A 26,015-nucleotide genomic window follows, 5' to 3' on the forward strand; every position below is an offset into this window, starting at 1 on the left:
GTACAAATGCGCTTTACACAATTGATGTGTGTATGGATTGTGATAAGAGTTGTATGAGCCCCTAATAAAATGATTTTTAAAAATAAATAAATAAACAAAAAAAAATGCATCTGAGGTTAAAGGGCTGAGGACTTTGCTAAAGTTACCGGAGAAAGAAGTCCAGAAAGGTTAATTTGTGCTTGTTAAGGCAGCGGTGTGTGGAAGCACAGGCTGGCCTGGCTACATGGTTCTCCCCAGAGGCCCTGGACCTCAGAGGGCTGAGTACTCTCAGCTCACTGCTAGCACCCTGGCTGTTCTCACGCACCCACAAGGAAGTTAATTTAAAACAATGAATACCACAGTTTGAGACAGCAACTCCGTGGCTGAGAGTGTAATTAAAGAGCTCGAGAAAGAAGAGGAGAGGTAGAGATACCATCTTCCCTCTGCTAAAGAGGTCTCAGGCAGCCTCCAGATGTAGCATCTCATAAAAAGGCTGCAAGTCAGTTCTCTCACCTCTCATCCCCAGAGACAGGGAAAATTAAACACCTTCCATCGGATTTTAGGCTCTGGTTGCTTCTAAATGCAATGGCTGAGGTGACGTTCAGAACAACCTGAGAGCTGCGGCGTGTGTGTGTGTGTGTGTGTGTGTGTGTGTGTGTGTGTGTGTAAAATGAGGCCCACCACTGTTTTGTATCATTTTGTCAGAAGTGAGTATCGGCTTCCACATGGTGCATCAACCACAGTCGGTGATGGAGTAAGAGGTACAGAATGCTGACAGGTGTACAAAGGAGGAAGTATTTCTCTGCGTGGTCGTGTGAGGCCACAGATTTTCAAAGATGCCAAACGTCACAGGTTTTGAGTTTGGAAATGCAGCTGGGCCTGTGTGCTTCCTAAAGGAATTGTTCCAGTGACCCAAGCTTTAGCAAAGGCATTGTCAATATGTTTCTTTAGCATGATGTTTGTTTTTAATAGTGATTTAAATGATTAATAAAGGTCAACACATAGTCTTGCCTGGTCCTTATTAGAAATCCAGCTTAGATGGCATTGAGGAGGGCCAGTGTATAGTCATTGGACTGCTAGCTGCCTTAGTGGTATTGTGGGTTATACTTTGGGCCACTGACCTCAAGGTGAGCAGTTTGAAACCACCAGCTGCTCCATGGGAGAAAGATGGGCTTTCTACACCGACAAAGAGTTACAGTCTCAGAAACCCACTAGGGCAGTTCTACCCTGTCCTACTGGGTGGCTTTGAGTTGGCGTTGAGTTGAGGGCAGTGAGTTTGGGTTTTTGGTTTTTATTTTTGTTTTCATGATGGCCTTAAGATTCCAAACCCAAAGACGGAACCGATTACATGGAACTGTGTGTGACCTCCTCCCTGGGGGACAGGCAACCGAAAAGTGGATGAAAGGAGACGTCGGACAGGGCAAGATATGACAAAATACCCAATTATAAACTATCAAGGGCTCATGCGGGAGGGGGGAGCGGGGAGGGAGGGGAAAAATGAGGACCTAATGTCGGGGGTTTAAATGGAGAGAAAATGTTTTGAGAAACGATGTACAAATGCGCTTTACACAATTGATGTGTGTATGGATTGGGATAACAGTTGTATGAGCCCCTAATAAAATGTTAAAAAAAAAAAAAAAACCACCATCGGGGAAAATACAAAAAAAAAAAGATTCCAAACCCAAATGATGGAAGGTTTGAAGGAAAGGGGAAAAGGGTTGGCTAGAGGAAATTTGATAGACAGTTTGATATTAAAAATAATAACAGAACTGACCCAAACCCAAACCTGTATTACTCCTCCATCTACAGATTCATACATACAATTAATCTTTTGTGCTACTTATTTCATGCACCTGGTGTTGTAGTTGTTGTTGTTGCTACTGTTGTGGTTCCGGCCATTAACCAGTTCTGAGTTGCAGTAACCTGGGTACAACAGAAGAAAACACTCGTGCCATCTTCATCACCCTCGCTGTGTGTGAGCTCACTGTGGCAGCCCCGCATCCATCCATCCCCGGGGGGCCACCCCTTTGTGTCCCAACCTTCTGCTTTCCTAAGCCTAAGTCCCTCACAAGGGACAGGTGCATTCTGATAACATTTCCAAAGTACGTGAGATGGAATCTCACCATCTTCACTTCTAAAGAGCATTTTGGCTGTACTCCGCCCGAGACGGACTTGTCTGTCCCACTGGCAGGCCGTGGGGTGTTTCATTTCCTTCACCCGCACCTCCACTCTTCCATATCCATTGTCCAGCTTCATATGCATAGCAAGCCATTGAAAATACCACGATCGGGCTAGTTGACCTCTTACCCGCAAGGTGACATTTTTTTCCTTTGGAACATTTATAAATGTAAATCTTTTGCAGCAGATTTACCCAAGGTAATACACCGTTGTGGTGTTTTTGTTTTTGTTTGCTTTTTGCCTGCTGCTTCTATGAGCACTGATTGAGGATCCCAGTAAAATGAAATCCCCAAACGTCAACCTTTTTTTCTCTGTTTATCATAATGTTGCTCATTGGTCCAGATGTGAGGATTTTTGTTCCTTATGTTGGCATTAGAATACAGAGGGCATTAACACTGGAGTTCTGGGTTCAACTGGAAGCTAGACTCTTTGTAGAGGCTTCAAAAGATTTGTGGGAAATTTTTGTTACCTTCAAATTCCATTTGCCCATGAATTTTTGGAAATCCCCTCATGTAACTAGAGGCAAAGGAAAGAAAGACTTGTAGATGAGATGAGGGGACAAGATTGCCTTTATGAGCATAAGATGGGGATGACCAATGAACATGAAACTTTGAAGAGATTTGGGGCTGAACTTGGGTGCAAAAGAGGACAGCAGAGTGGTGCCCATAGTTATGGAGAGAAACTGGCTGAGAAGATGGGAGCTGGACTCAGAAAATCACAGATCCAGGGGACCAGAGAGTTTCAGGAATGCAGTTGGCAAACTAAATTTGAATGCTATTGATAATAGCTACGACTCATAAAATGTATTGTGTGCTTAGTGCATTTATTGGCTTAACAAATATCTGTAAAGCATCTACTGTTCTTGACATTGAACTTAGCATCGGGTATCTGACAATAAGCAAGATGGCCTGGGTTCTGCCCTCATAGAGCTTATATTCTAGTGAGTTTTGTATCGCATGTCCTTTCATCCTTCCAAGAGCCACAAGAGCCCACATTTATTATCATCTTTTATAGGTGAGGATGGTAAGGCTCAGAGAGGAGGAGTTGCTTGCCCAAGTTAGAGAGAATGTGTTGGCGCTTGTACTGGAACATAGTCCTGTCTGACAGCAAAGCCTCAGCACCATCACCTTATACTATGAAAAGGAGAATTAAAGTAGTACATTCAGTGCCACTCCAAGATTCCTTTTACAGTTGGAATCAAGGGGCAGGGACAGGAGACCGATTGCAAAGGGCTGGTGAACGGTTGCATGAAGATTCATTTGATCATGAAGGGAGGAAGAGATTTGCCCTCATCCTTGAAGACTTGTGGCCTAGCACCTGTTTGCTGACCAGGCCCAATCCCTAGGAAAGTACAGGCTTGACTTTGAGAACCAAGGTTGGTATTTGTAATCCTTCTAGGGGGTCAGCCATAGGTATCCATTCTCTGTTGCAATGCGGGCCACTACCCATATCCTCCTGGAACCTGGGCTCTTTAAACCAGGAGCCTCGAAGGCTCCTCTCCTGGGATGTGTGAGACTAAACTTGGCATGCCTGTGAGAACTGAACTCCTGAGAACCTGTGCCGTCTCAGCCTCAGACCTGGAGGTCTTCCCTCCCTGGTGATGCCCCCGTAGGAGGGCAGCATGCTGCCAGGCTCAGTAGAAGAGCAATCTGAAGCCAGAGAGAGGCAGCCTTCCCTGCTATAGCCCACCAGCCGTGGAGCGGCTTCTTGGCAATTACAAACCAGCCGCCAAGCAGACGCTGCTTAATAGTACGTTGTAAAAGTTTTACAGTTAGTGAAGATCAATGCAAAATGAACCCCTAAAGAACAAAGCAATTAAAAAATTCACAATGAAGCAATTAGCTACCAATGGTGGGGAGCAGAAGGGAGGGAGCACCCTTGGACAATTTTACTCTGGATGAGTTTTCATGCGTATGTCTTTACATTGTATTCAGTGAGGGAGCCACGGGAAAGTGACATTAATGAGATGCACAGAAGAGGTAACTATTGATAAAGGGCTTTGAGAGTTTGAGTCTCAAATTTTTACCTTCTGAAAAAGTGGGGACCGTGGGGAGAAAGTCATTGCTAAAGGCCATTACTAGGGACAATTAGCAACATTTGATGAAAGGCTGAAGATTAGATGATAGTAGTGTATCCAAGTTTAATGTCCTGATATGGGGGCGGGTAGGGAGGAGAGTAAACGCTCTGAGAGTCGGCCATGTATGCTAAAGCCTCAGAGACTCGTGCTCCCTCTCTACGCCTGCATTTCTTTGTTTGGGGTTTTCTTTAGCTGAGACTGCCTGCTGATTTGTAGCGGACCCTAGAAAGTAGTTTCTCTGCTCTGCCATTAAATTATAGCTCTAATTTTCCAGAGAAGGGCCAGTCAGCAGGGCCAGAACAAGTCCTCAGAAGGACTCATGGAAACAAAGGCCAGCCTCCCCATCACCCTCATCATCGCCCAGCCATTGGTGAGGGCCTCCTTTGGCACTGGCTGATAGGTGCAGGAGAGGGATTTAGAGACCTCCACTCCCATCACAAATGCTCTGTACTGAGGAAAGGGAGTGAGGGACAGGCTATTCTTTGCTCCTGTCAAGTGGGTTCCTAACTTATGAGGACAACTCCAACTCACAGTGCCTTACATTAGGTTTCTGAAGCTATAAATAGAAGTAGGTAGACAGTTGATAAAAGGAAACAAAACAAAATTAAATGCATCATCACAATTTATAATAAGTGCTATAAAAACTATAAAAATTTCAGGAAGTCAGGGATTTGACGTTTTGTTCACTGATAATAGTAACTGGGTTAATAGTAACTTAGGGGCATGGCAGGGGAAGTAGGGAGCTAACAATGACTACAAGAAAGAAGAAATGTTCTAAGATTGATTTTGGTAATGATAGCACAACTCTTCTTAACATGCTGAATTGTATGATCTGTGAACTATAAGCCAATAAAACTATTTTTTAAAATCCCCATCACCTACCTACCATTATATCTGGCACATAGTCCCTGTTCCCCTCCACCCCTCCATTGCCATCAAGTTGATTCCAAATCACCATAACAGGGTAGAATTGGGTTCCCAGGTTGTAAATCTCCACGGAAGCAGACTGCCACGTGTTTCTCTGTGGAGCGCCATTGAGTTCAGACCAATGACCTTTAGGACAGCAGCTGAGTACTCAACTACTGTGCCACCAAGACTCCTTTGACACATAGCTCGTGCTCAATTAATAATGGTTGAATTAAAGCAGAAAAGATAAAATATATGATTTCTAGAGGGTTTTATTTTAATTTTATTGGGGGCTCTTATCACAATCCATACATATATCCATTGTGTCAAACACATCTGTACATATATTGTCATCATGTTTTTCAAAACATTTTTTCTACTTGAGCCCCTGGCATCAGCTCTTCATTTTTTCCCCTCCTTCCCCTATGTCCCCTTGGTAATTTATAAATTATTCTTTTTGTTTGTCCATGTCTTACACTAACCACTATCTCCTTTCACCCACTTTTCTGCCATCCATCCCCCTGGGAGGGGGGCCATGCATGGATCACTGTAATCTGTGCCCCCTTACTGCCCCCCTACCCTTACCCTCCTAGTATCGCTGCTCCCTTTATTGATCTGAGGAGTTTATCTGTTCTGGATTCCCTGTGCTTCGAGCTCTATCTGTACCCGTGTACATGTTCTGGCATGATTTCTGTTTTTAGGGGGTGCATTGGAAAGTAACATGAGTGGAAAGGAAGAGACTTGTTGGGAGGCTGTTGTTGGAGGACTCACCCAGAGATGAAGGTGGTTGGAACTTGGACTAAACTTGGAATAGACTGTCCAGATTGGTGGAAGTGGTGAAATTCAAAGTCACAGAAAGACATGTATTGTATGAAGCCACATATATCTAGAACAGATGTTGTTGTTGTTGTTGTTGTTAGGTACCATGGAGTTGACTCCAACCCACAGCGACCCTGTGCACCACAGAAGGAAACACTCATGATCCTGCCCCATCCTCACAATTGTTCCTCTGCCTGAGCCCATTGATCAGCCCCATGTCAATCCATCTCATTGAGGGCCTTCCTCTTTGTCCCCACCCCTCCACTTTACCGAACGTGATATCCTTCTCCAGGCTGGTCTCTCCTGGCAGCATGTCCAAAGTCTGTGAGACAAAGTCTTGCCATCCTTGCCTCCAAGGAGCACTCTGGCCTTCCTTCTTCCCAGATAGATCGGTTTGTGCTTTAAGCAGCCCCCGACACTTTCAACATTCTCCCCCCGCACCACAATTCAAACGCATCTACTCTTCCAGGGTCTTATTGCTTCTATGTCCAACTTTCACACGCCTACGAGGCAGTGGAGAATACCATGGGGTGACTCAGGTGCACTTTAATCCTTCCTCAGAGTAACATCTTTGATCTCCAATGCTCTAAAGAGGTCTGCGGCAGCAGATTTACACAATGCAGCACGTCGTTTGCTCTCCTGACTGCTGCTGCCGTGAGCATTGATTGTGGATCCAAGTAAGACAGAACAGTTGACAATTTCAATGCTTTCTCTATTTATCGTGATGTTACCTATTGGTTCAGTTGTGAGGGATTTGTTTTCTTGACATTGAGTTATAATCCATACCGAAGGCCACAAGCCTTGATCTTCATCAGCAAGTGCTTCAAGCCCCCCTCACTTTCAGCAAGCAAGGTTTTGTCATCTGCATACCACGGGTAGTTATTAAGTCTTCCTCCAATGCTAATGCCACACTCCTTTTCCTATAATCCAGTTTCTCGGATGATTTGCTCAGCATACAGACCGAGCAAGTATGAGAGATGCAACCCTGAAGCACACCTTTCTCGGTTTAAAATGCACAGAAATCACAGTGGATGAGTGATGGCCAGGGAGGGAGGGAAAGAAGGGCAAAGGAGGTCATTGTTCAGGAGGCACTAAGCTTCTCTGAAAGGTGATGGAAGATTTGGAAACCCATAGTGATGATTGCGTAGCTGCCTAATGCATGTCACTGAGCTGTGCATGTAAAGCATGTTGGAATGGCAGGCGCTTTTCCTCTTGATACCTTGTTGTTGTTGCTACATTGTTACCACTCTGCATGCAGTTGTATTGTGCCTACCATATGAGATATGGTCTGTGAAATAGGACATTATGGGATCATCCGAACACTGTGTAAAGACCATATCATAGCTTGGCCCTGCCTTTTCTTCAAGCAAGCTACATACTTTAGCCATTAATGTCAGTTGACTGTGAAGGGTTGACTTTGATGCTGGGTCCTGAATCTACCCTCCATTCGCCGTAGGTCCGCCTCATGTTTTCATTTGGTCTTGTCACTTTCAGGGGAGCTGATTCTTTAACAGCCTGGATGTTTCTTCGTTGTTTTTGAGGAGCCTCAAGATTGTCAACTGCAAAATGCCTTCCCTGATAGGCTCCCCCGATTTCCCACCCTTGTGTTGTTTAATGACCTTTTGTTTCACTTCTAAATCAATACTTCGCCTCTGCTTCTTGCTGCTGTGATCGCTAGCATTGGTTTCGCTGCATTTGGGAACCATTATGCTCTTCCCGGTAATATTTTCACAAGAAAAGTTAACAGAGAAGTAACACTACACCACTCAAGAGACTTACAGTGCATGGGGTTGGGTGCTGCTGCCTACAAGTCAGTAAACCAATTTCTTTCTAGACAGAAAGTACAATGTTGTACATGCATAAGCCAGTAAAAGGAATTTACTATGGCTATCAAGACATGTATATTTAGGTGGTGCTATGTGTTAAAGTGTTTGCCTACTAGCCAAAAGGTAGGCAGTTCAAACCCAACAGCAGGTCCTCAGGAGAAAGATGAGACTCTCTGCTCCAGTAATGAGTTACAGTCTCAGAAACCCTAAATAGGGTCAACTTAACATTTGGATACAAGAGACGTGTTAATATGAGAAGTTGTTGCATTTTCGACATTCCATTCTCTGATCAGGATTTGTGAGCTCTATTATAACCTTGGAGCCCTGGTGGTGTAATGAGTTATGAATTAGGGTACTAGCCACAAGGCTAATGGTCTAAAACCACCAGCCACTCCATGCAAGAAAGATGATGTTATCTACTCCTGTAAAGATTTCCAACCTGGAAACCCACGAGGCAGTTCTACTCTGTTGTATAGGGTCCCTGTGAGTGAGACTCAGCTCAATGGCAGTGACATTGGTTTTTCAGTTTTTTCAGTTTTATTATAACCTTATAGGACCACAGGCATATAAGCTATTAGATGTTACCCAAAGAGGCATTCTGCAGTATGTGATTGAATAGATAGAAGATAGATAGATAGATAGATAGATAGATAGATAGATAGATAGATAGATAGATAGATGACAGATAACAGATGGGTGTGTATGTGGGTGGATGGATAAATAGACAGATAGATAGATAAGTCGTGCTACACTTTCTGATGTATTGAATGTCAACAGAGAATTATAGGTAAACTCCGGCTTGGGCTCTTAGGTAGGTGAGCAGACTAAAGGGCACATGAGGGGAGCCAGAGAAGGAAGTCAGAGCTTGGTTGCAGACGAGGCAAGCTTGAGATGCCTGAGAGTCCTGTCATCTCCCAAGTAGGCAGTTGTACCTATAAATCTCAAGCTCAGAGAAATGTACTGTTTTCCCCTCTGCCCTGAAGAGCTGTGATCTTAACATGGTGAATCTTATAATCAGTGAAATCTTAGAGTGATGGGAATTACAGCTATTACTTCTTGGGCCCTAAACTTATGTCGGGTATTGAAATAAGCCCTCTACATCTGTTATCTCCCTCACTCCTCACAACCCTTTTTGTCAGGGGCCAACTTTGTCCCCATTACACAAAGAAATTGGAGGGAGAATGAATAGTCTAAAGTCATCAACTTAGCAAATGGGAAATTGAGAATTTGACACCAATACTGTTTGATCTCGGAGCCTATGCTCAGAATCACCGACTGCCTCCCAAGAAGTGGGAGATGCTGGACACATTTTCTACTTAGCTTGCAAATTGTAAGGTGACTTTGAACCTCAATTTCCCACCTGTGAAAGGATGGCCCCCTTTGGTCTAATATACTGCCTTGCTGATCTCTTTGGCAAATCCCATTTTTAATATGACTTTGCTGTAGGTGTGTTTGCAAAATGAAACCAGTGCTGACACCCCTGCTGACAATTCATTCTGATGTCTATGAAAATGGCAAATTTCTCCAAGAGAAGACCCAGTGCTCCAGCTTCTTAATCGGAATTTCAACAGAGGAAGGGGGAGCTTCATTTTAGAGTGAGGGGCTGTTCACCTCTCAGCTGCAAGATAACTGGGAGGCCCCCCTGAGCTGAGGGGGGAGGTGATGTAGCTCCCTCTGGTGTCTAATCCCAGGGTCCACTAAACTGCCTTCCCTGTGTGCCCTTTCTCAGTAGCACAGGGGCCCCCTACCGGATGGCCCCCAGCATGCTGGGGAGGACAGTCTATATTCCTGACTGGGATTCACTTTTTAAAGATTCTACTGACTTGCTGGGGGCAAGGGTCTTGGGACAACGGAGAGTCCTATTTCAGTGTGTCACCCTTCTTGGGGCATCTGGTTGGGCGGCCACTTCGAATTTGATTGGGACACGCTAACGAGTCATTTGTCTATGTGGGAGTTTGCTTCTGATTAGATTAAGCTGCAGAGACAGAAAAGAAACAGCCACTGATTAAAAGCATAAAAAAAGAAACCGTTTGAATGAGTAAGTGGCTCATCTGCGTCTAGCAAAGCGTGAATTAAACATGGTCCAGGGCATCCACTTTGAAAAGCAGCGAGGGAGAGGGAGCGTCTCTGGGTGCGTCTGTAAGGCGAAGGTGCCTCCCAGCCATTGAAATGGACTGAACCCACCAGAGAGAGCCTGGGGCATTCCTCATAAATACAGGCCCAGTTACCTGATAAAAATGTCTCTCAGCTTAGAGATGGGAAGGTTTTTATTTTCGATTTTAGAAAATTGCTCTCTCAGTCCTGGTGACATTCAAGATCATTAGCATTCTCTGGCAGGACCAGTGACGGTAATGGGGGCCAGGGATCTTAGTTCAAAACAAAGACTTGATTCGAGGAGACAGCACAAGTGTCAATGGGATCCTGATCAGAGACGTGGACAATACTTCTCTCTCTGAGCTTCAGGCTTCTGTAGATTTTTGCTTCTATAGAAATGCCCAGATGTGGGCTAGTCTGCTTTCTGCAGCCTCATGCCATGGGAGGCTCTGGGGGTCACTCACTCCAGAAGCTGTGTCCCTGACCAGGGCTGGAAGTGGTCTTGGCCTCCCCACCTGACCCTGGTGCACACTGGGATTAGTGAGCAGCTACATGGCGGCCATCGGTGGCTTCCAGGGGAACCCTGGTCCCAATGTGATCTCTTAGTCATAGATGTTTCCTCATTCACTAGGCTGGTTTCTCTCTTGGTTTTCTGCCTTCTGTTCTGGTTCTGAGCTGACACTTTCTCTCTCTCTCTCTCTCACACACACACACACACACACACACACACACGCACGCATGCACGCACACACATGCACACACATCTACATCTTACAGCTCCTTCCCTCACCTCTTAGGTTGAGTTCAACTCTCTGTATCCTCAGCTTCTTTCACCAGCTATGAGTGAGCTTATCATTTGGAATCGGGATGCTCTCGCCTTCCTGACACCTAGTTTCCATGTCCCTCCCCCTGCTGGAAGTCTTCTACAAAAACGGACTCAACAAATTGCCTGTTGGTCATGGCTCTGTGGTCACTTTGCCTCTTTACACACTGGTAGATTGTATCTATCAGGTAATCGTTACAGGCTCTGAGAGCAGCCCCTACACCTCAGAGGCTTAACAGAGCCCGGGAAGAATTTCTTCCCAGCTCACCTCACAGGCCACGGAAGGGCAGGAGCCTCTCCTGGGTCTCCTGGGAAATGCTTCTCTAAGTGCTGGCTTGGCATCTTTTAATGTCCAGGAGTGAGATGGATGGGGCATTCATACCCCTGCTCACCCAGTGAGAAGAGACGGTGACACAATGGCTAAGCGCTCAGCTGTTAATCTATAAGTCAGCAGTTCAGACCTACCCAGCAACACCTGGGGAAAAATACCTAGCAATCTGCTTTCTTAATGCTTACAGCCTTGAAACTCCATCACCTGGGATCACTGGGCGTTGACCACCAAACACCTCCCACCTTGGCCAGGAAGTGGCCGTTGTTATCTCCTCCTTCGTTCCATTGGCTTGAGCTACTCACACGGTCCCTCCTCCCTGCAAGGGAGGCTGGGGAGATGTAGAGAATCGCAAAGCCTTTGGGGAGCAATAGGCATTTCTGTCCACTCCCTTGGACGCCCAGTCTACTGCTGACTCAGTTTCCCCCGTCCTAGTGATCCAGGTATGCCATCTTGCTTTTTCTGACCTAGGCTGACCTAGGCTGACTTGGGGCAAGTTGGGTTGGGCACTGTGTGATCTGGGGTAGCCGTGAATAAGCTGCCCTTGGTCCAAGTCCTTAGAAGATACTCGCTAACCTTGTGGGCCAGGAGTTACAGCCCAGGCCCGTGGAATGCTCCCTCCCTCAACCCCATGGATCTTAATCTGAAGAACACTGGGCTCAGACCACTGGGTTTTGAGATAAACCAGTTCCACTGTGTCTGAGGAGCCACATTCTTGAGCCTGGTACCACCGCTCCCGTCCCTCTGAGTGACTTCTGAGTGTCCTGTAGGTAAACAGCTCTTACCGTGAACCTCGAGTCGCTACAAAACAGCCTTTCTACTTTCTTCGTGAAACACTTCCTAGATATTCTAGAATAGCGTGCCTCTCCTTGGAGTTGCGCCAGATGGATCTTCCCGCTGCCTCTGAGTATTAGAAAGAGCCACGTTTAATCAGGGACGCTGCTTCAAGTGCTTCTTGGGCCAGACCCAAGTGTCCAGACCCCTTCAGGGACACCTTCCAAGAAAACAGACTTGTTTTTCCAAGCAACATTTCTGTCCAGAAGTCTTTTCGGAAATGTTTATTGCTGTAGGAGAGCTTAGGAAGCTGTGTCCTCAGAGAGTACTTCCCTGTGCGGTCTGATGGGAGAATTGCATTGTCAGCCCCTCGCCTTGTTTTCTTAGACTCTAAAATTCCTCCACTTCGACCCTTGGAGATCTGGAGGAGCAGCACGCAATGTACATTGGCAGGAATTCAGAACAAAAGCCCAACTGAGCTTTCGTTTATGCAAGAAATGCTTCTTGACCACAGATTGGGTGCCAGGCCCCATTTGAGGCTTGAAAGACTCCTTCGTGAGATCAAGGTAGACCTGCTTCCTCCCTGCACAGCCTGCCATTATTGTGAGCCCGTAAACATGGGCAGGCTCAGAGAGCTCCACTTCACGAGTTATCAGAAAAGCGCAAATTAAAATAATAAAAAACAGGTTTATACCCATTTGCTTACCCAAAATTAAGAAATTAGCTGGTGCTCCACATTAGGGAGCTCCCTGAGTCCTCCCCCATGCTGGTGGGGTGCCACTCGGTGGAGGCTCTTTGGAAATGTTCCACTTTCCCTGGGAATGTTGGTCTACAGTTTAAGGTGACCAGACATCCCACTTTTGGCGGGACAGTCCCAATTTTTAACAATTTTCCTGCATCCCACGTGTTTTTTAAAAAGTCCCGATTTTTGGAAAGAATGCACGACAAGCTAGAATATATGGTTTTCGGCTGCCATGTGGCTATTTCGCCAGGATATGAGTTTTATCAATGGTGTCCCGCTTTTGTCCTGCTTTACCAGTGTTAAAATCTGGTCACCTTAGTCTACAAAGGACTTTTTTCCTGAAACTCCACATGAGAATAAATACACAGAGACGTGCCTGCCCGTGGGCACCCAGAGACACGGACCAGCGTGTTCTCAGCAGCATGTTCGTCATCCTGGGTCCAAGCAGACTGTCAGCCCACCAGACACTGCCCATAAAACACAGCTCTGTTTATACAACGAAATACACTATGTGATGAAAATAAGTGATCGCTGTGTGCGTCCCTGTAGAAGCAGCTCATGAACAGGATCTTGAACAAAACAAGAAAGTCGCAGGAGGTGACCGCATGCTTCCCTTTCTGTCATGTCCCAAACCAGGTAAAGCTCATCCATATGGAGCTTAGGCTAGTGGCCAGGAAATGATTAATGATGTATGGCATGATGGGTTGATGGGGTACGCCTGGGGACAAGGAGGACCACACAAGGAGATTGCTAAGATGTGGCAATGTACCTTCTTCAGAAGGGGCGTAGGTAAATAGTTTGTGTTAGTCTGGGTACTTTAAAGAAACAAATCCATAGAAACTCATGTATAAGAGAGGGTTTTATATACAGGTTAAGTGCATCAAGAAAACATCCCAACCCAGTGCTGCCCAAGCCCACAAGTCTAACATTAACCCATATGTCCAAATGTCCAACACCAGTCCACATCTGCCTCCATCTCACAAAACACACACTATGATGCCGACTGCAGGAGGAAAGCCGAGTCAGTGAATGTGTAAACATCTCAGTGCTGGCAGGGGTCTCCACACGGCTGCTCCGGTACCCAGGGCTGCATCGGGGTAGGTCCATGTGGCTTCTCCTTGGGGATGTCTTGCAGGAAGTGAGTCTTACCAACTGAATTGGGGAACTGGTTAAGGAAGCTGCACCCTGGTCCGACCATCAGAGAGCAAGAGAACTAGAAAGGCGAGGCTCCCTCTGCCTTTCAATTAACCCCACATGTGTTTATGGGCCAGGTTGGCACAATAAACTAACTACCTCATAGGACACAAAGGTGAAATGGGAAATCAAGCACTGGCAGTTAAGTAAATTGAAGGCAGCCAGGGAAGATAGGTAGGGATGAGCAGGCAAATAAGTGTTTGTGGGGGAGGAGAATGCCAATCAAGGGAATGATATGGCGCCAAGGGAGCAGAGATCCAAGAGCATAATCTTCCATAGGAGTCCAAAGACATGGCTTCTGTGCACAGGAGAGCGCCTAAGAGATGCGCCATTTGCGGTGAGTAAGAAGGGCTAGCTCTCAGCTGCACAGAACCTCCTGCTAAGGAGTGTGATATTCCTTGGGAGACTGAAGGAAGTGTGCGAGCAGGATGCACTGGGAGGGAGGTTGACTCCATGCTTACATCATGCCTCTCTCCTGCTTTTCTGTCACACCCTTGGCCCTGGCTTGCTGATGGCCTCAGGCGCTTGAGTTCACCTGGTCCAAATAGGATAAGGTGACCAGATGTTAACATTGGTAAAGCGGGACACCATTGATAAAACTCATATCCTGGCGAAATAGCCACAAGGCAGCCGAAAACCGTATACCCTAGCTTGTGCATTCTTTCCAAAAATCAGGACTTTTTAAAAATACCGCGGGACGTGGGAAAAATTATTAAAATTTTAAAATTGTTAAAAATTGGGACTGTCCCGACAAAAGAGGGACGTCTGGTCACCTTAAAGCAGGACCTTTCTTTTCTTCTCCTTCATCTGCGGGGTCAGGTGACAGAAAAAGCCCAAAGTAAGTGCCCTGCCTGGCCCTTTTCAAGGTCTTTCTCACCTGTATCTTTGACGACAACCACTCTACGGCCATGTTTCTGGTCTTCAGCCAAGTCTCCCCAGGCCTCAGGCGTCACCCACCAGAAACGCCTCCCCTCGTCCTGTCTCCAGTGTGGGCTTGCCACTCTTGGCTCAGCATTTTACAGGCAAGTTCAGTAAGCCGGTGACACATAAAAAGATCATTGACAGCATAAGCCAAGAAATAAGGGCCATGTGAGTGGTGCAAGTCATGTACTTCAAGAGTTTGAGGAACTGGGGCCAGGCTGACCGGGGAGTGATGGAGGCTGGGAAGGATGGTTTCAGAGCTAAGGGAGCAATGGGGACAATTCGCTTTGAGCAAGGCCCTCATTAAAAGAAGTAAGGAGGTAGGAACTGGAAAGGATTTGGAAACTGATCCTGGTGTCTGCAGCTGTGAAATCCAAGAGGGAGGTGCCCCCCTTCCCAATCCCTTGCGTGTTGTAAACCTATGTCAGAAGTTACAGTACACATTTCCGTTGAGCCCAGACAGAGGGACACGGGACCCTTCTCAAATGGAGTCCTTCAGGGAGACATTAGCAAGCAAATGTACTTCACTCTAGATCTTGCTATTCATCTATTTGCTATTCCTGTGCACTCCGGTGGCGTTGGCATGGTCACAAATCTTTAAGTAGATGAGATAGTCCACCTGTTGCCTTGACCCCGATGTCTTCCTATATTAAGCAATGTACACATTCCTGCCTATTTGCGTCTAAATAGGAGGTATTATGTGAGGTACTGGCAAAAGGGAAAAGAAAAAACCCCACCATAGAATCATAGAAGGTGGACTGTACAAGGGATTGAACACACCACGGAGGTCAGCTCTTCCACTTGGCAGCTGGGGAAACGGAGGCTGGTAGGAAGATGAGGGAAAGAAATGCTTCATATCAGTAACAGACGTGCCCCTGACCTGGTAGCAGCAATGCTCAGTCCTGAGAAGACCCCGTTCCTGAGAACCTGCTGCCTTTGCTCGTGGGAACTGTCCATGCAGCATGTCTTTTAACCCTTCTCCAAACCAAACTCACTGCCACTGACTTGATTCCAACTCATAGCAGCCTGATAGGGCAGGGTAGGACTGCCGCTGTGGGTTTCCGAGACTGTAACATTCTGCAGGAGTACAAAGTCTCATCTCTGTACAAAGCTACTCCCATAAAGGGGCTGATGGCTTTGAACTGCTGGCCATAGGGATAGCAGCCCAAGGTGTTGCCCACAACACCACCAAGCTTCCTCCTTTTAACCTTCCTAGGGATCATTATTCTCCTATTTGGAAAGGCAACAAAGACCCAAAGGAGGGCAAGCCTTTGACTGGCTTGCTTTGGACATGATTGGGAAAGACTAATCACGAGACGAGGACATCGTGTTAGGTAAAGTAGAAAATCACCAAAACACAGGAGAACTTGCTGGACTGACAGGATAGCCACCACCATGGCCTCTAATATCCCAAGTATACCTGTGCATAAGCCGAGTTTTTCAGCACATTTTTAATGCCGTTTTTGTGGTAGAATTAGGTGCCTCGGCTGATTCAGGTTGGCTTATACTCGCGTCTTCACGGTACCGCAGTTATGCAGGTGGCACAGGACTGGTCAGTTTTACATCCTGGTGACTGGAAGTTTGTCCTGAGTCAGAGCCAGCTTGATAGCACCTAATGACAAGAACAAAAGCGTTGCCTACTCAGACGGCTACTCTGCGACGGAACTGGGATTTGAAGCTCCCCCAGCAGCCCAAGACCCACACGTGTTCTTGTGGTGTCCAGCCAGAAGCTTCCAGCCTTCTCCGGAGTTATTTCAGGACTGGTGATCTCCTGGGAAGGGCTGGTCATGACGCGACTTTGCCTTACTTGACGTAACTATTGTGGACAATCTGCGTTGAGTGCTTGGTCACATCTCACGGCAGCCCTGCTGACCTCCTGTAGGTCTGAAAGCATTTGCCACATTTCTCTAGCCTGCACTTGGCTCCCGGGATGACAGAATGAAGCAACTTGCTCTCACCCATGTGCAGCTGGAGACTTTCCAAGTTTTACGACATTAATTTAAGCTCGGCAACCAAAGTAACTCTTTTTGGTTGCGGCAGAATGCATTTAAATGTCAGAGCTTTGTTGAAAAATCACTTGGGTTTGAAGGAAGCCATTGTGTTCCATAAAATCTGACCACATTTTATGTTAAGAGCCTTTATTAGAGGTTCCAGCTGAGCGAGTTAAATCCATCTCTACAGCTGGTCCAAGCCCAGCACTCTCAAATTGCTGTATTCATTCATTCAAGTCCAGAGTAGGTATTTAGCCCATACCAGTGATGTTGTCCTTAGATGTCATCGCGTCGGCTCTGACGCAGAGTGGCCCTGTGCCCAACAGAACAAACCCTGCCCGGCCCTGCAGCACCTTCACAAGTATCCCCATGCCTGAGCCCCCTGTTGCAGCCCCGGTGTCAATAAATCTCCTTGAGGGCCTTCCTCTTTATTGCGGTCCCTCTAGTTTCTCAAACGCAAGGTCCTTCTCCGGGAACTGGCTGGTCTCTCCTGACAACATGTCCAAAGTATGTCAGATGAAGTCTTGCCTCTAAGGAGCACTCCGGCTGTTCTTCTCCCAAGACAGTTCTCGGGTTGTCCTTTCAGCAGCACATGCACTTTCCATATTATTCTCCAGCACCACAGTTCAAAGGCATCCATTTTTCTAAGGCCTTCTTTATTCGGTGTCCAACTGTCACAAGCATAGGAGGCGATGGAGAATGCCCTGGCTTTGGTCAGGCACACCTTAGTCCTGAAAGTAACATCCTTGCTCCTCAGGACTCGCAATATGTCTTGTGCAGCAGATTTAACACGTCTTTTGATCTCTTGACTGCTGCTTCCATGAGCATTGATTATGGATCCAAGCCAGACAAAACCTTTGACAATGTCCGCGTTTTCTCCAGTGCCCATGGAGAAGCCTGAGCCCTTGGGTGGGTTGACATGCCCCAGGTTTCCCTAGATCTTTTAAAGTTCCACATACTCCTTCACTCATTATCTGAGCCTGGGCCACATGTATCCTGTGCAAAAATTACCCTCGACATCTTAATACTTGCATCCTGTGACCTCTCCTGTCGTCCTGCTTGCTGACTCTTGGGTTCCATCTCATCCACTCTTTGGAGACTACTTCTCTTGGGCTCTCCTCTTGGCATCTTCACTACCCTGGAACCTGCCACACTAAGCCATCCTTCCGTCCACACGTTCCTTCTCCACCCAGTGCCTGGCTTTCTCTGGCCAGACCTTCCCCTTGTACCCTCCATCTGGGCTGGCTCTTGCTGTACCGTGTCAGTAATGATGGAGCCATTTCATGCCCCAGGTCCAGTTCCCGCTCTGCTACTTCCTCACCCCTAGCCCCTCCCCAGTCTCCATGGGAGTTTGGGTTTTTTTTAGTCATTTTATTGGGGACTTGTACAACTCTTATCATAATAGATACATCCATTGTGTCAAACACATTTGTACATTTGTTGCCCTCATCATTCTCAAAACAATTGCTTTCTACTTGAGCCCTTAGTATCGACTCCTCATTTCCCCCTCCCTCCCTCCTTTCGCTTCTTCACAAACCTTTGATAATTTATAAATTATTTTGTCATGTCTTATACTGTCCGACGACATCTCTCCATGGGAGTTTTTTGAAATCATCCTCCACGTGGTCCAAATACCTCCTCCATCCTTTGTCCGCCGTCTCAGAGACGTCACTGAGATCAAGCAGTGGCTCAGGCTTGTGAGGCGCTCGCTTGTGCCGTCGGCTGGTCAGTGCGGCAGCTCATTACCCCTTGATCAGAAACCACAGGGTTTCTCCTGTTCCTTCCAGTGGTTTGGCAGGGCCCCGGCAAGGGTGGGGCTAGGCATCCCGTGGCTGCACCTTCTGGTCCCGAACCTGCCAAGGACCCAACTGCTGTATCCAAGGCAGATGCTGTCGTACCATCTTCATAGATGAGTTACTTCCCACCGAAGAGAGGCAAGGGGCCGTGCGCTCTACAGCAACAGGCTTCCCAGTCCCTGGGGAGGAACGCTCATGTGCCAAACCCGTCTAGACCAGCCACTCCAAAAGGGGCCAGCCTGATGGCTGTGAGCCAGACCCTTGAGTTTTCTGTGGCCCACCTGCTTCCTGAAGGTGGGTGGATATACCAGAGAAGCAGAATGTAGCTATTGTAATAATGATTAAGTCATGACAATGTGAGGACAGACTGGGGGCTTCCAAAGCTCCAGGCAATGCATCACAGGCTGCCTGCAGCCCACAGTCCACAGCCCTGTGATATAATCACTATCAGACATGTTTCATAAGTGAGAGCTTAATGTCCCAAAGTCACCATGAAGCTGGCCCATGGTGGGTCAGAGCTGAACAGGGTGGCCTGTGTCCAAGTCCGCATGGAGGCCACTTCACCAACGACCACTCTGATGGAGGCAGACACTGTGTTAAAAACGCATGCGTGAGCTGCCCTCCTGGTTCACCGAGAGAGAAACGGAGACTCGGCATGCATGAGAGCCTATCTTCCCAGGCTGATGCCACAGCCAGCCAGCATCAGAAGTCAAGTCTGAGCCCACGCTCTTGGGCGCTAAGCTGCACTTGTTAAGCACACCATGCTGCTGCCACTCCGCCCGGGTGCCCCACCACTACGGGAAAAAGGACTCTGGGCACTACTTTGACGTATGTCTAAAGGAGAACATGGTGGCAATGTGGGCAGCATCTTGAAAGAGTGTATGAATTGATTGACCAAGCCATTGGAATAGTGCTTTGATCAGGGGAAGGCTGGGCAGGCACCTCATTTAGTTGAAGGGGGCCAGCAGCGTGATGCTAAGCCGACATCAGGAGGAGGAGTCAGGGGAAGGCAGGTGGGTGAGGGAGTGGATAATTGCCAAGTCCAACTGGGAGAGGACACGTGGCGTGTGAGAGGACTGGAGGGTCAAGGGGGCCGTAGGACAGACCTGTTGAGTGTCAGAGAAGTCTAGGTTAGAAAGTTGGACAGGAAGCCTGGTCCTGAGGGGCCTTGGGGCTCAGTGCAGGTGGCGGATGTGATGCAAAGCACACCTTTACAAGCTCACTCGGGCTGTTGTGCGAAGAAGAGAAGGGGGGGGGGGCGAGAGCGGCTGTGTAGATGCTGCGGGGGTGTTGAGAGAAGAGAGGAGGGTGGTCTGGATGTGGGGATGCGGTGCTGCAGACACAGGGGAGCTTAGCCGGGAAGCCACACAGGGCCTGGTGCTCCGTGTCTGTGCACTGCGCTGGGCGGTGCTGCTGACCCGTTCTCCCTGGAGTGACAGGATGGAATGGTGAAGCAGCTCGTTAAGAAAGAGGCCTCGTCATAAAAGAGCTTGATTGTGGCTCCTGTTCTGTGTGGTATGGTTGAACTATGTCCCGTCGTAGCCTGTGTTGCCTCTGCATAAACCTGACCCAGACCCTTTGGGTTGTCAGTAACCTGTTCACGGATTCGCAGGCTTCCATCGAAAGGTGGAGCAGAATGAGCTGTCATTCAGCATGCTCCCCAGAATTGGTGGGTCATGGGAATGAAGGGGCCCACATGGGCTTTCATGGGCCTCCTCGCGGCTCCTGACAGCCGCCTCTTCCAGCCGTGACGAGTTTCAAACCGAGGTCACCTAGAGGGGAGCGTTTGCCTCTTGGGGTTTCTCTGGTGGCCAGACAGCTCCGTCTTCCTGACTAGCTAGCTGTGTGCTTTGGTGTCCAGGGCATCTTTTTAGCCTTAGTTTCTCTATTTGAAACTGGATAGGGTAACACCTCCCTCACATAGTTGGAAGATCCCACTGCATATATAATGTGTCTCATAGTAGCTGGGATTGAGTCCTCTCAGTGCTGTGGGTTAGGCACTGGGCTCCTAACTGCATGGTCAGCAGTTCAAATGCATCAGCTGCTCCACATGATGAAGCTGTCTGCAACCTGCAGGTTAACAGTCTCCGAAACTACCCAGACTCAGTGCTGTCAATCACATACTCACCCTATGTATCTATAGGGTCGCTATGAGTCAGAGTGGATTCGATGGCAGTGGGTTTGGCTGAGATGGTGTGCCAGAGTCCCTGGGTGGTGCAGAGGTGCCTTGGAAGATAGGTCTGGTGATCTGCTTCCTAAAAGTCACAACCTTTGAACTCTACAGAGCACAGTTCCAGTCTGCACAGGCTGGGATGCCATGAGTTAAAATTGGCTCAAGGGCAACTAACAACCACCACAGTACGTGCTCAGAGTCATAGATGATTCAGTGGTAACATTCTCGCCTTCACCATAAAAGACTCCACTGGTCCTGGATCAGGGCAGCTCTTGCACAGCCACCACCCACCCCTCCGTGGAGCTTGGCAGGTTGCTATGGTGTTGAAAGGAGCCCTGGTGGTGTAGTGGCTGTGTAGTGGGCTGCGATCCAAAGGGTCAGCTGTTCGTAACCACTACCAGCTCTTGGGGAGAAAGACCGGGATTTCTACTCCCCTAAAGAGTTACAGTGTCAGAAACTCACAGGGGGCAGTTCTACCCTGTCTCTATGAGTCGACAGCAAGTCGATGGCAGCGAGTAAAAATGGGAATCTGATGTTGAACAGGTCAGCAGAGTTTCTAGACTAAGAAAAGTGGAAGAAAAGTATGGCAATCTGCTTCTGAAAAACCAATCAGTGGTAACCTTGTGTATTCACAATCATTCCATCCACAGCCAATTGTAGGGATGTCGTCACAGGACCCGGAAGCGTGTGATTGGGGGCCCCATGAGTCAAAGCCGATTAGACGGCAACTCATCATAGGTGCCAGGTACTTTCCTCTGCACGTTGCACGTAGTTACTTTAATCCTCTGGCTGAAGTACAATAACACCACGTGGATGAGCCAGTATTACGGTAACTGGTATAAGGCAGTGTCAGGATTTAGACTTAAGTAAGCTGATTCCAAACCCCTTGCTCATCGCCCCTGCTACAAGCAAGCCGGTGCCTGGCGCATAGTGGACATCCTTGAGAAAGTGTGTTTGTTTTTCTTGTCCTGCCCTTTGGCTCTAAATAACACATGTAAGAGAAGCTTAGATTAGTGGCAAATCTGTGTATTGCCTTCTACCTCCAGCTGCCCACAGACAACAACTGTTACAACATAGACCAAGGGAAGCAAAGAATTCTTTCCGTTAGAAACACTCCAAGTCAAAATCCAAACTCACCACCATCAAGTCCAATCTGACTCATAGCAACCCTGTAAGACAGGCTAGAACTGCCCTCTGTGCTGTAAATATTTACAGGTGAGAAAGCCTCATCCATCTCCCTTGGAGCAACTGGTGGGTTCAAACGGCTGACCTTGAGGTTTGCAGCCTCACTTGTAACCCATTATACCACCAAGGGGGATTAAACTGAAAATCTACGGTTTACCCGATCTTTAACCCAAACCTTTTGCTACTGGCGAGTGCATGTAAAACCTGTGAACATTATCTGCCAAATAGTCAAGTGGACAGTGCTTGGCAAGTGACCAGTGCTAGAGACCGGGAGATCTTGATTATTTTTCCCAAGAAGCCTGGATCATTATCAGGTATCTTCAAATTCATCTCATGTTTTGGGGAAGCATCAACCATGTCTTTACCTGGAGTCCCAGAGTGGTGCAGAAAGTTAATACACTGGCCTGCTAACCAAAAGGTGGGCATTTTGAACCCAACCCAAAGCATTGCAGAAGAAAAGCCTGGTGATCCACAAAAGTTAGCCATGGAAAACCCGGTGGAGCAGAGTTCTGCTCTGGCACATTGGCACACAAAATCCACAGCAAATGGGGTGACCATTTGTTGAATTGACTCACTAACAACTGTCTTTATTCACTTATACACTCAACAAAAATTTACAAAGTGAAGTGCCTACTGTGTGCGGGTGTTGTGTTAGGTGCTGGAGATGATAACTACATAAGATAGAGTTTTCTTTCTAGACACGCAGTTCATGGAGGAGACTGGCCTCATAACAAGGTAGCTCTGCTGCCGTGAGGATTGAGCTGTGTGCTTGGGCTCTTGAGAAATGGACTCTTCCAAGTGGGGAAACCAGTGAGCTGATATTCCAGAAGTAGAAAGAAAGACACACAGACATGTGTGCTCAGTAACATTGACATTTCAGTGTGATTGGAATGAATGTGGCAAGAACTCTCAGGCCTTGCTCTTTGGCACCCCTGATGCCAGAAGGTCACCTTTCTTTATTTTCCAAAATGAAGTTACATCCAGTTCAAGTTCCTACTCACCAAGGTTGGTGAGAAATTCAACATCCTTCCTCTGATGTAGGTTCTTATAGAACCCTGGGTCTGGGAAGGACGGGATAGGAGAAGGTGTCTGGCTTCTGTCTGTGCTGATCACTAATCCTTCTTCAGACCCATATGGTCTGTTTGAAGATGGACATCTTTGTTGTGAGCTCCAAAGTGTCATTAACTCCCCCCTGCCCCCAAGGGACAAGGAGAGCACAGGTCTGGTCACAGCATGTCCAGCTCCGGGCCATCCTTTGAGGATGTAGGGTTGAGCCGTGGAAAGGTAGAAAGAGAAGGTGCTTTCATCTCTGCTGGCAAAACCCGCAGCAACAGGAATAATGGTGAGCGATCAGTAAACACCTTGCTGTAGGAGCAGAATGGAGGTGCGGTTCACGCCCTCTGCTGGTGGTGGACTGGAGAAAGTATGACGAAAATGGATTTCCTCAATGCATGCTGAGTGCCCCCTGTGGTCAGGTCAAGGGCACAGAGTTAAAGAGTGAGCACTGACTAGTAGCCTTGTCTTTCCGCAGGTATGGCAGTGTGGCGGGAGCGTGGAGGTGCTGCCCTGCTCCAGGATTGCCCACATTGAGCGAGCCCACAAGCCCTACACCGAGGACCTCACAGCCCATGTCCGCAGAAATGCCCTCCGAGTGGCTGAAGTCTGGATGGACGAATTTAAAAGCCATGTCTACATGGCCTGGAACATACCCCAGGAGGTCAGGATACCTTGTGGGAAAGGTTTTCTTGGCATTTTCTGCAGGGGGGAAAAGCACGACCGGAGTGGACTCTTCTTTCCAAGAGTCATCCAGAGTCCTGGTTACCATGCTAGAAGGGCCCCCAACCCCCAAAGACGCTACATGTTGGAGAGAAGGGCTGACGCGGAGGGTACAAGCCATTTCTTAATCCCATCCCCAGGCAGCCTGCTTGAACAAGGAGTTCTTTCTCTGGACTTTATAAACAAAAACCTCACTGCCGCCTGCGTCCATTCCAACTTCTAGCTGCCCTCTAGAGCAGCGTAGAACTGCCCCATAGGGTTTCCAAGACTGTACATCTTTACAGAAGAGGCTAGCACATCGTTCTTTCGTGGAGTGGGTGGTGGGTTCGAACCTCCCACCTTTTAGCTTTAACACTACCAGGGCTCCTTCTCCACCCCTTAGTTTCCTCATTGTAAATGAGAACGTTGGACCAGGTGGCTCAGCTTCTCTGACATGTCTGACCCACACTGTCGACATTATCAAACGTACTGCTCTTGAGTCTACGCAACTCACAGCATTCCTAGGCCCTAAGTCATGCCATCAAGTGAGTTCGGACCCATTTCAATCCCATAGGACAGAGTGAAACTGCCTCTCTGGGTTTCCCAGACTATCAGCTGTTATGAGAGCAGAAAGCCTCATCTTCTTCCCACAGAGTGGCTCATGGGTTTGAACCACCCGCCTTATGGTGTTGGGTTTGAATAACCCTTCAAGTAACCCACTACACCACCAGAGCCCCTTATGAAAACACCAGTAATCACCAAACTCACACAATGGATCTGGGATCGACCCCTGAAATGGGTTCAAGCTTCCCCCCTCCACTCTTCCCTCCTCAGTCCCAGAGCACTGAGGACTGCCCAGATGTTTGTGAGTGGCTGTGAGTTGGAACTGGCTGGGTAGCGATGGGTTTGCTTTTTTTAGGTGTGGGGATTCCGTGAGCCATGCGGGTGGTCATGGGATACTGTTCCTCCGGGGTCCTCAGTAGGAGAAAGGACTTACTCTGGACTTTAGGCTGCTTCTAGCCTCTAAGAAGCTCATCTTTGCCTGCCAATGCCCTGTGTCCTTTAATCGCCGACACCTAAGAGATGCCGTAACACAAGCAATCTTTCTTGAGTGGTTTAGTTCAACCCCGATGTGCTTCACACAGAAAAGACTGTCCGCGCAGATGGGAGAACCCAACAGATGCCAGCCTCGGGATCCCAACCGCCATGCCAGCCTGCCTGCCTGGAGTTCACTGCTCATGCTGCGTTCTGTCTGAGATGAAGCTATTGACTGCGTGACCTCCTTTTTCCCTCCCAAGGCCATGGCTCCCCCTTGGGAGTCCTGTAGAAAAACCTCAGCTCCCTCTCTCTCCCTAATGGAGAAGCAACAACTGGTCTTTCTTTAAAATTCCCATGTGAAGGCCTTGCTCCCTGAACTCTCTTCCAAGCTGACATTGTGCTAAGTGATTGAGATGGTAGGCCAGGAGAAGGGAAGGGCAGGGGCGATAGCTTGCTTGGGTGGTAGACGTCTGGGTCCACTGAGGGTTCAGCCTTCGAGAGGAAGAGTGAGGAGCCAGCGGCTGAAGAACCAGCTGCGGGAGGGCATCTCTGACCAGGGGTGTGTTTGTGAGGAAACTGATGCCTCTGGACTTGTCTGTGGCGATGGGTATGGGATCACAGCACTCCGAGCAGGCTACTGAGCACCATGGAGGGAAGCCTCTGATGGCCAAATCTCAAGAATGCTTAGCAATTCCCCAGGGGCTCTGCAGGGAATCCCTGTGGATGTGCAGCCTCTGCTAAAGGGCTGGAATCAATCGCATCCATGCTCCTGCCCGGTTCGCTCTGCCCACCATAGCAAGCCTGCCACCTCATCCCCACTGAGGCCGACTGGTGTTCAGACAGACATCCAGGCCAGTGGAGGGGAGGGAACTGAGTAAGTTAAGGTCATTGGGAAATGATGAGACCCAGTGCCTGAGTTCCACCCCCAGGGGGAGAGTTCAAACCTGATCTGGGGAAGGAGGAAGGTGCCAGGATGCACCCTTGGGTGGAGAAGGAAGGGATCCTGTGCTTTCATACAATGAAAGACCTAAGGATCAATAAATCCCAGAGCTATGAAGATCATCAATGAGAAAATAAGGACAACCCTTCGAGACCCGGGTGCCCAGCGTGACCATACTGCCAACTCCAAGGACAGAATCGCACACTACAGAAGACACAATAAATCACCGCGACCTGCTTAAACTAAGACACTTGGGTGCATGAAAAGACTCCATCGAAAGAGTCTAAAGGAGCCCATGAGCTGGGAAAAACGTTTAGCAATGACACAAGGGACAAGGGATTATCTCTAAAATCTATACGAGAATGAAATCCCACAATAAGAGAAAAACAAGAATCCATTTAAAAAGTGGGCCAAAGACATGAACACCTTACCAAAAATGAAATTCAAATGGCCAACAAACATGAAAAAATGCTCAT

At 47.9% G+C, this 26,015-nt stretch overlaps 1 protein-coding gene across 1 annotated transcript in view; it reads left to right on the plus strand.

Annotated features, from left to right (window-relative positions):
* Window positions 1-26,015, plus strand: part of GALNT18 (polypeptide N-acetylgalactosaminyltransferase 18) — a 385,185-nt gene that overhangs the window by 297,181 nt on the left and 61,989 nt on the right. Inside the window, exon 7 of the mRNA XM_004711547.3 lies at window positions 23,338-23,523. Coding sequence (XP_004711604.1) covers window positions 23,338-23,523 — 186 coding nt within the window. The remainder of the gene's footprint in view (window positions 1-23,337; window positions 23,524-26,015) is intronic.

Source organism: Echinops telfairi, unplaced genomic scaffold, assembly GCF_000313985.2.
Source record: "Echinops telfairi isolate 266 unplaced genomic scaffold, ASM31398v2 ScPeMD7_60;HRSCAF=208, whole genome shotgun sequence".
NCBI lineage: Eukaryota > Metazoa > Chordata > Mammalia > Afrosoricida > Tenrecidae > Echinops > Echinops telfairi.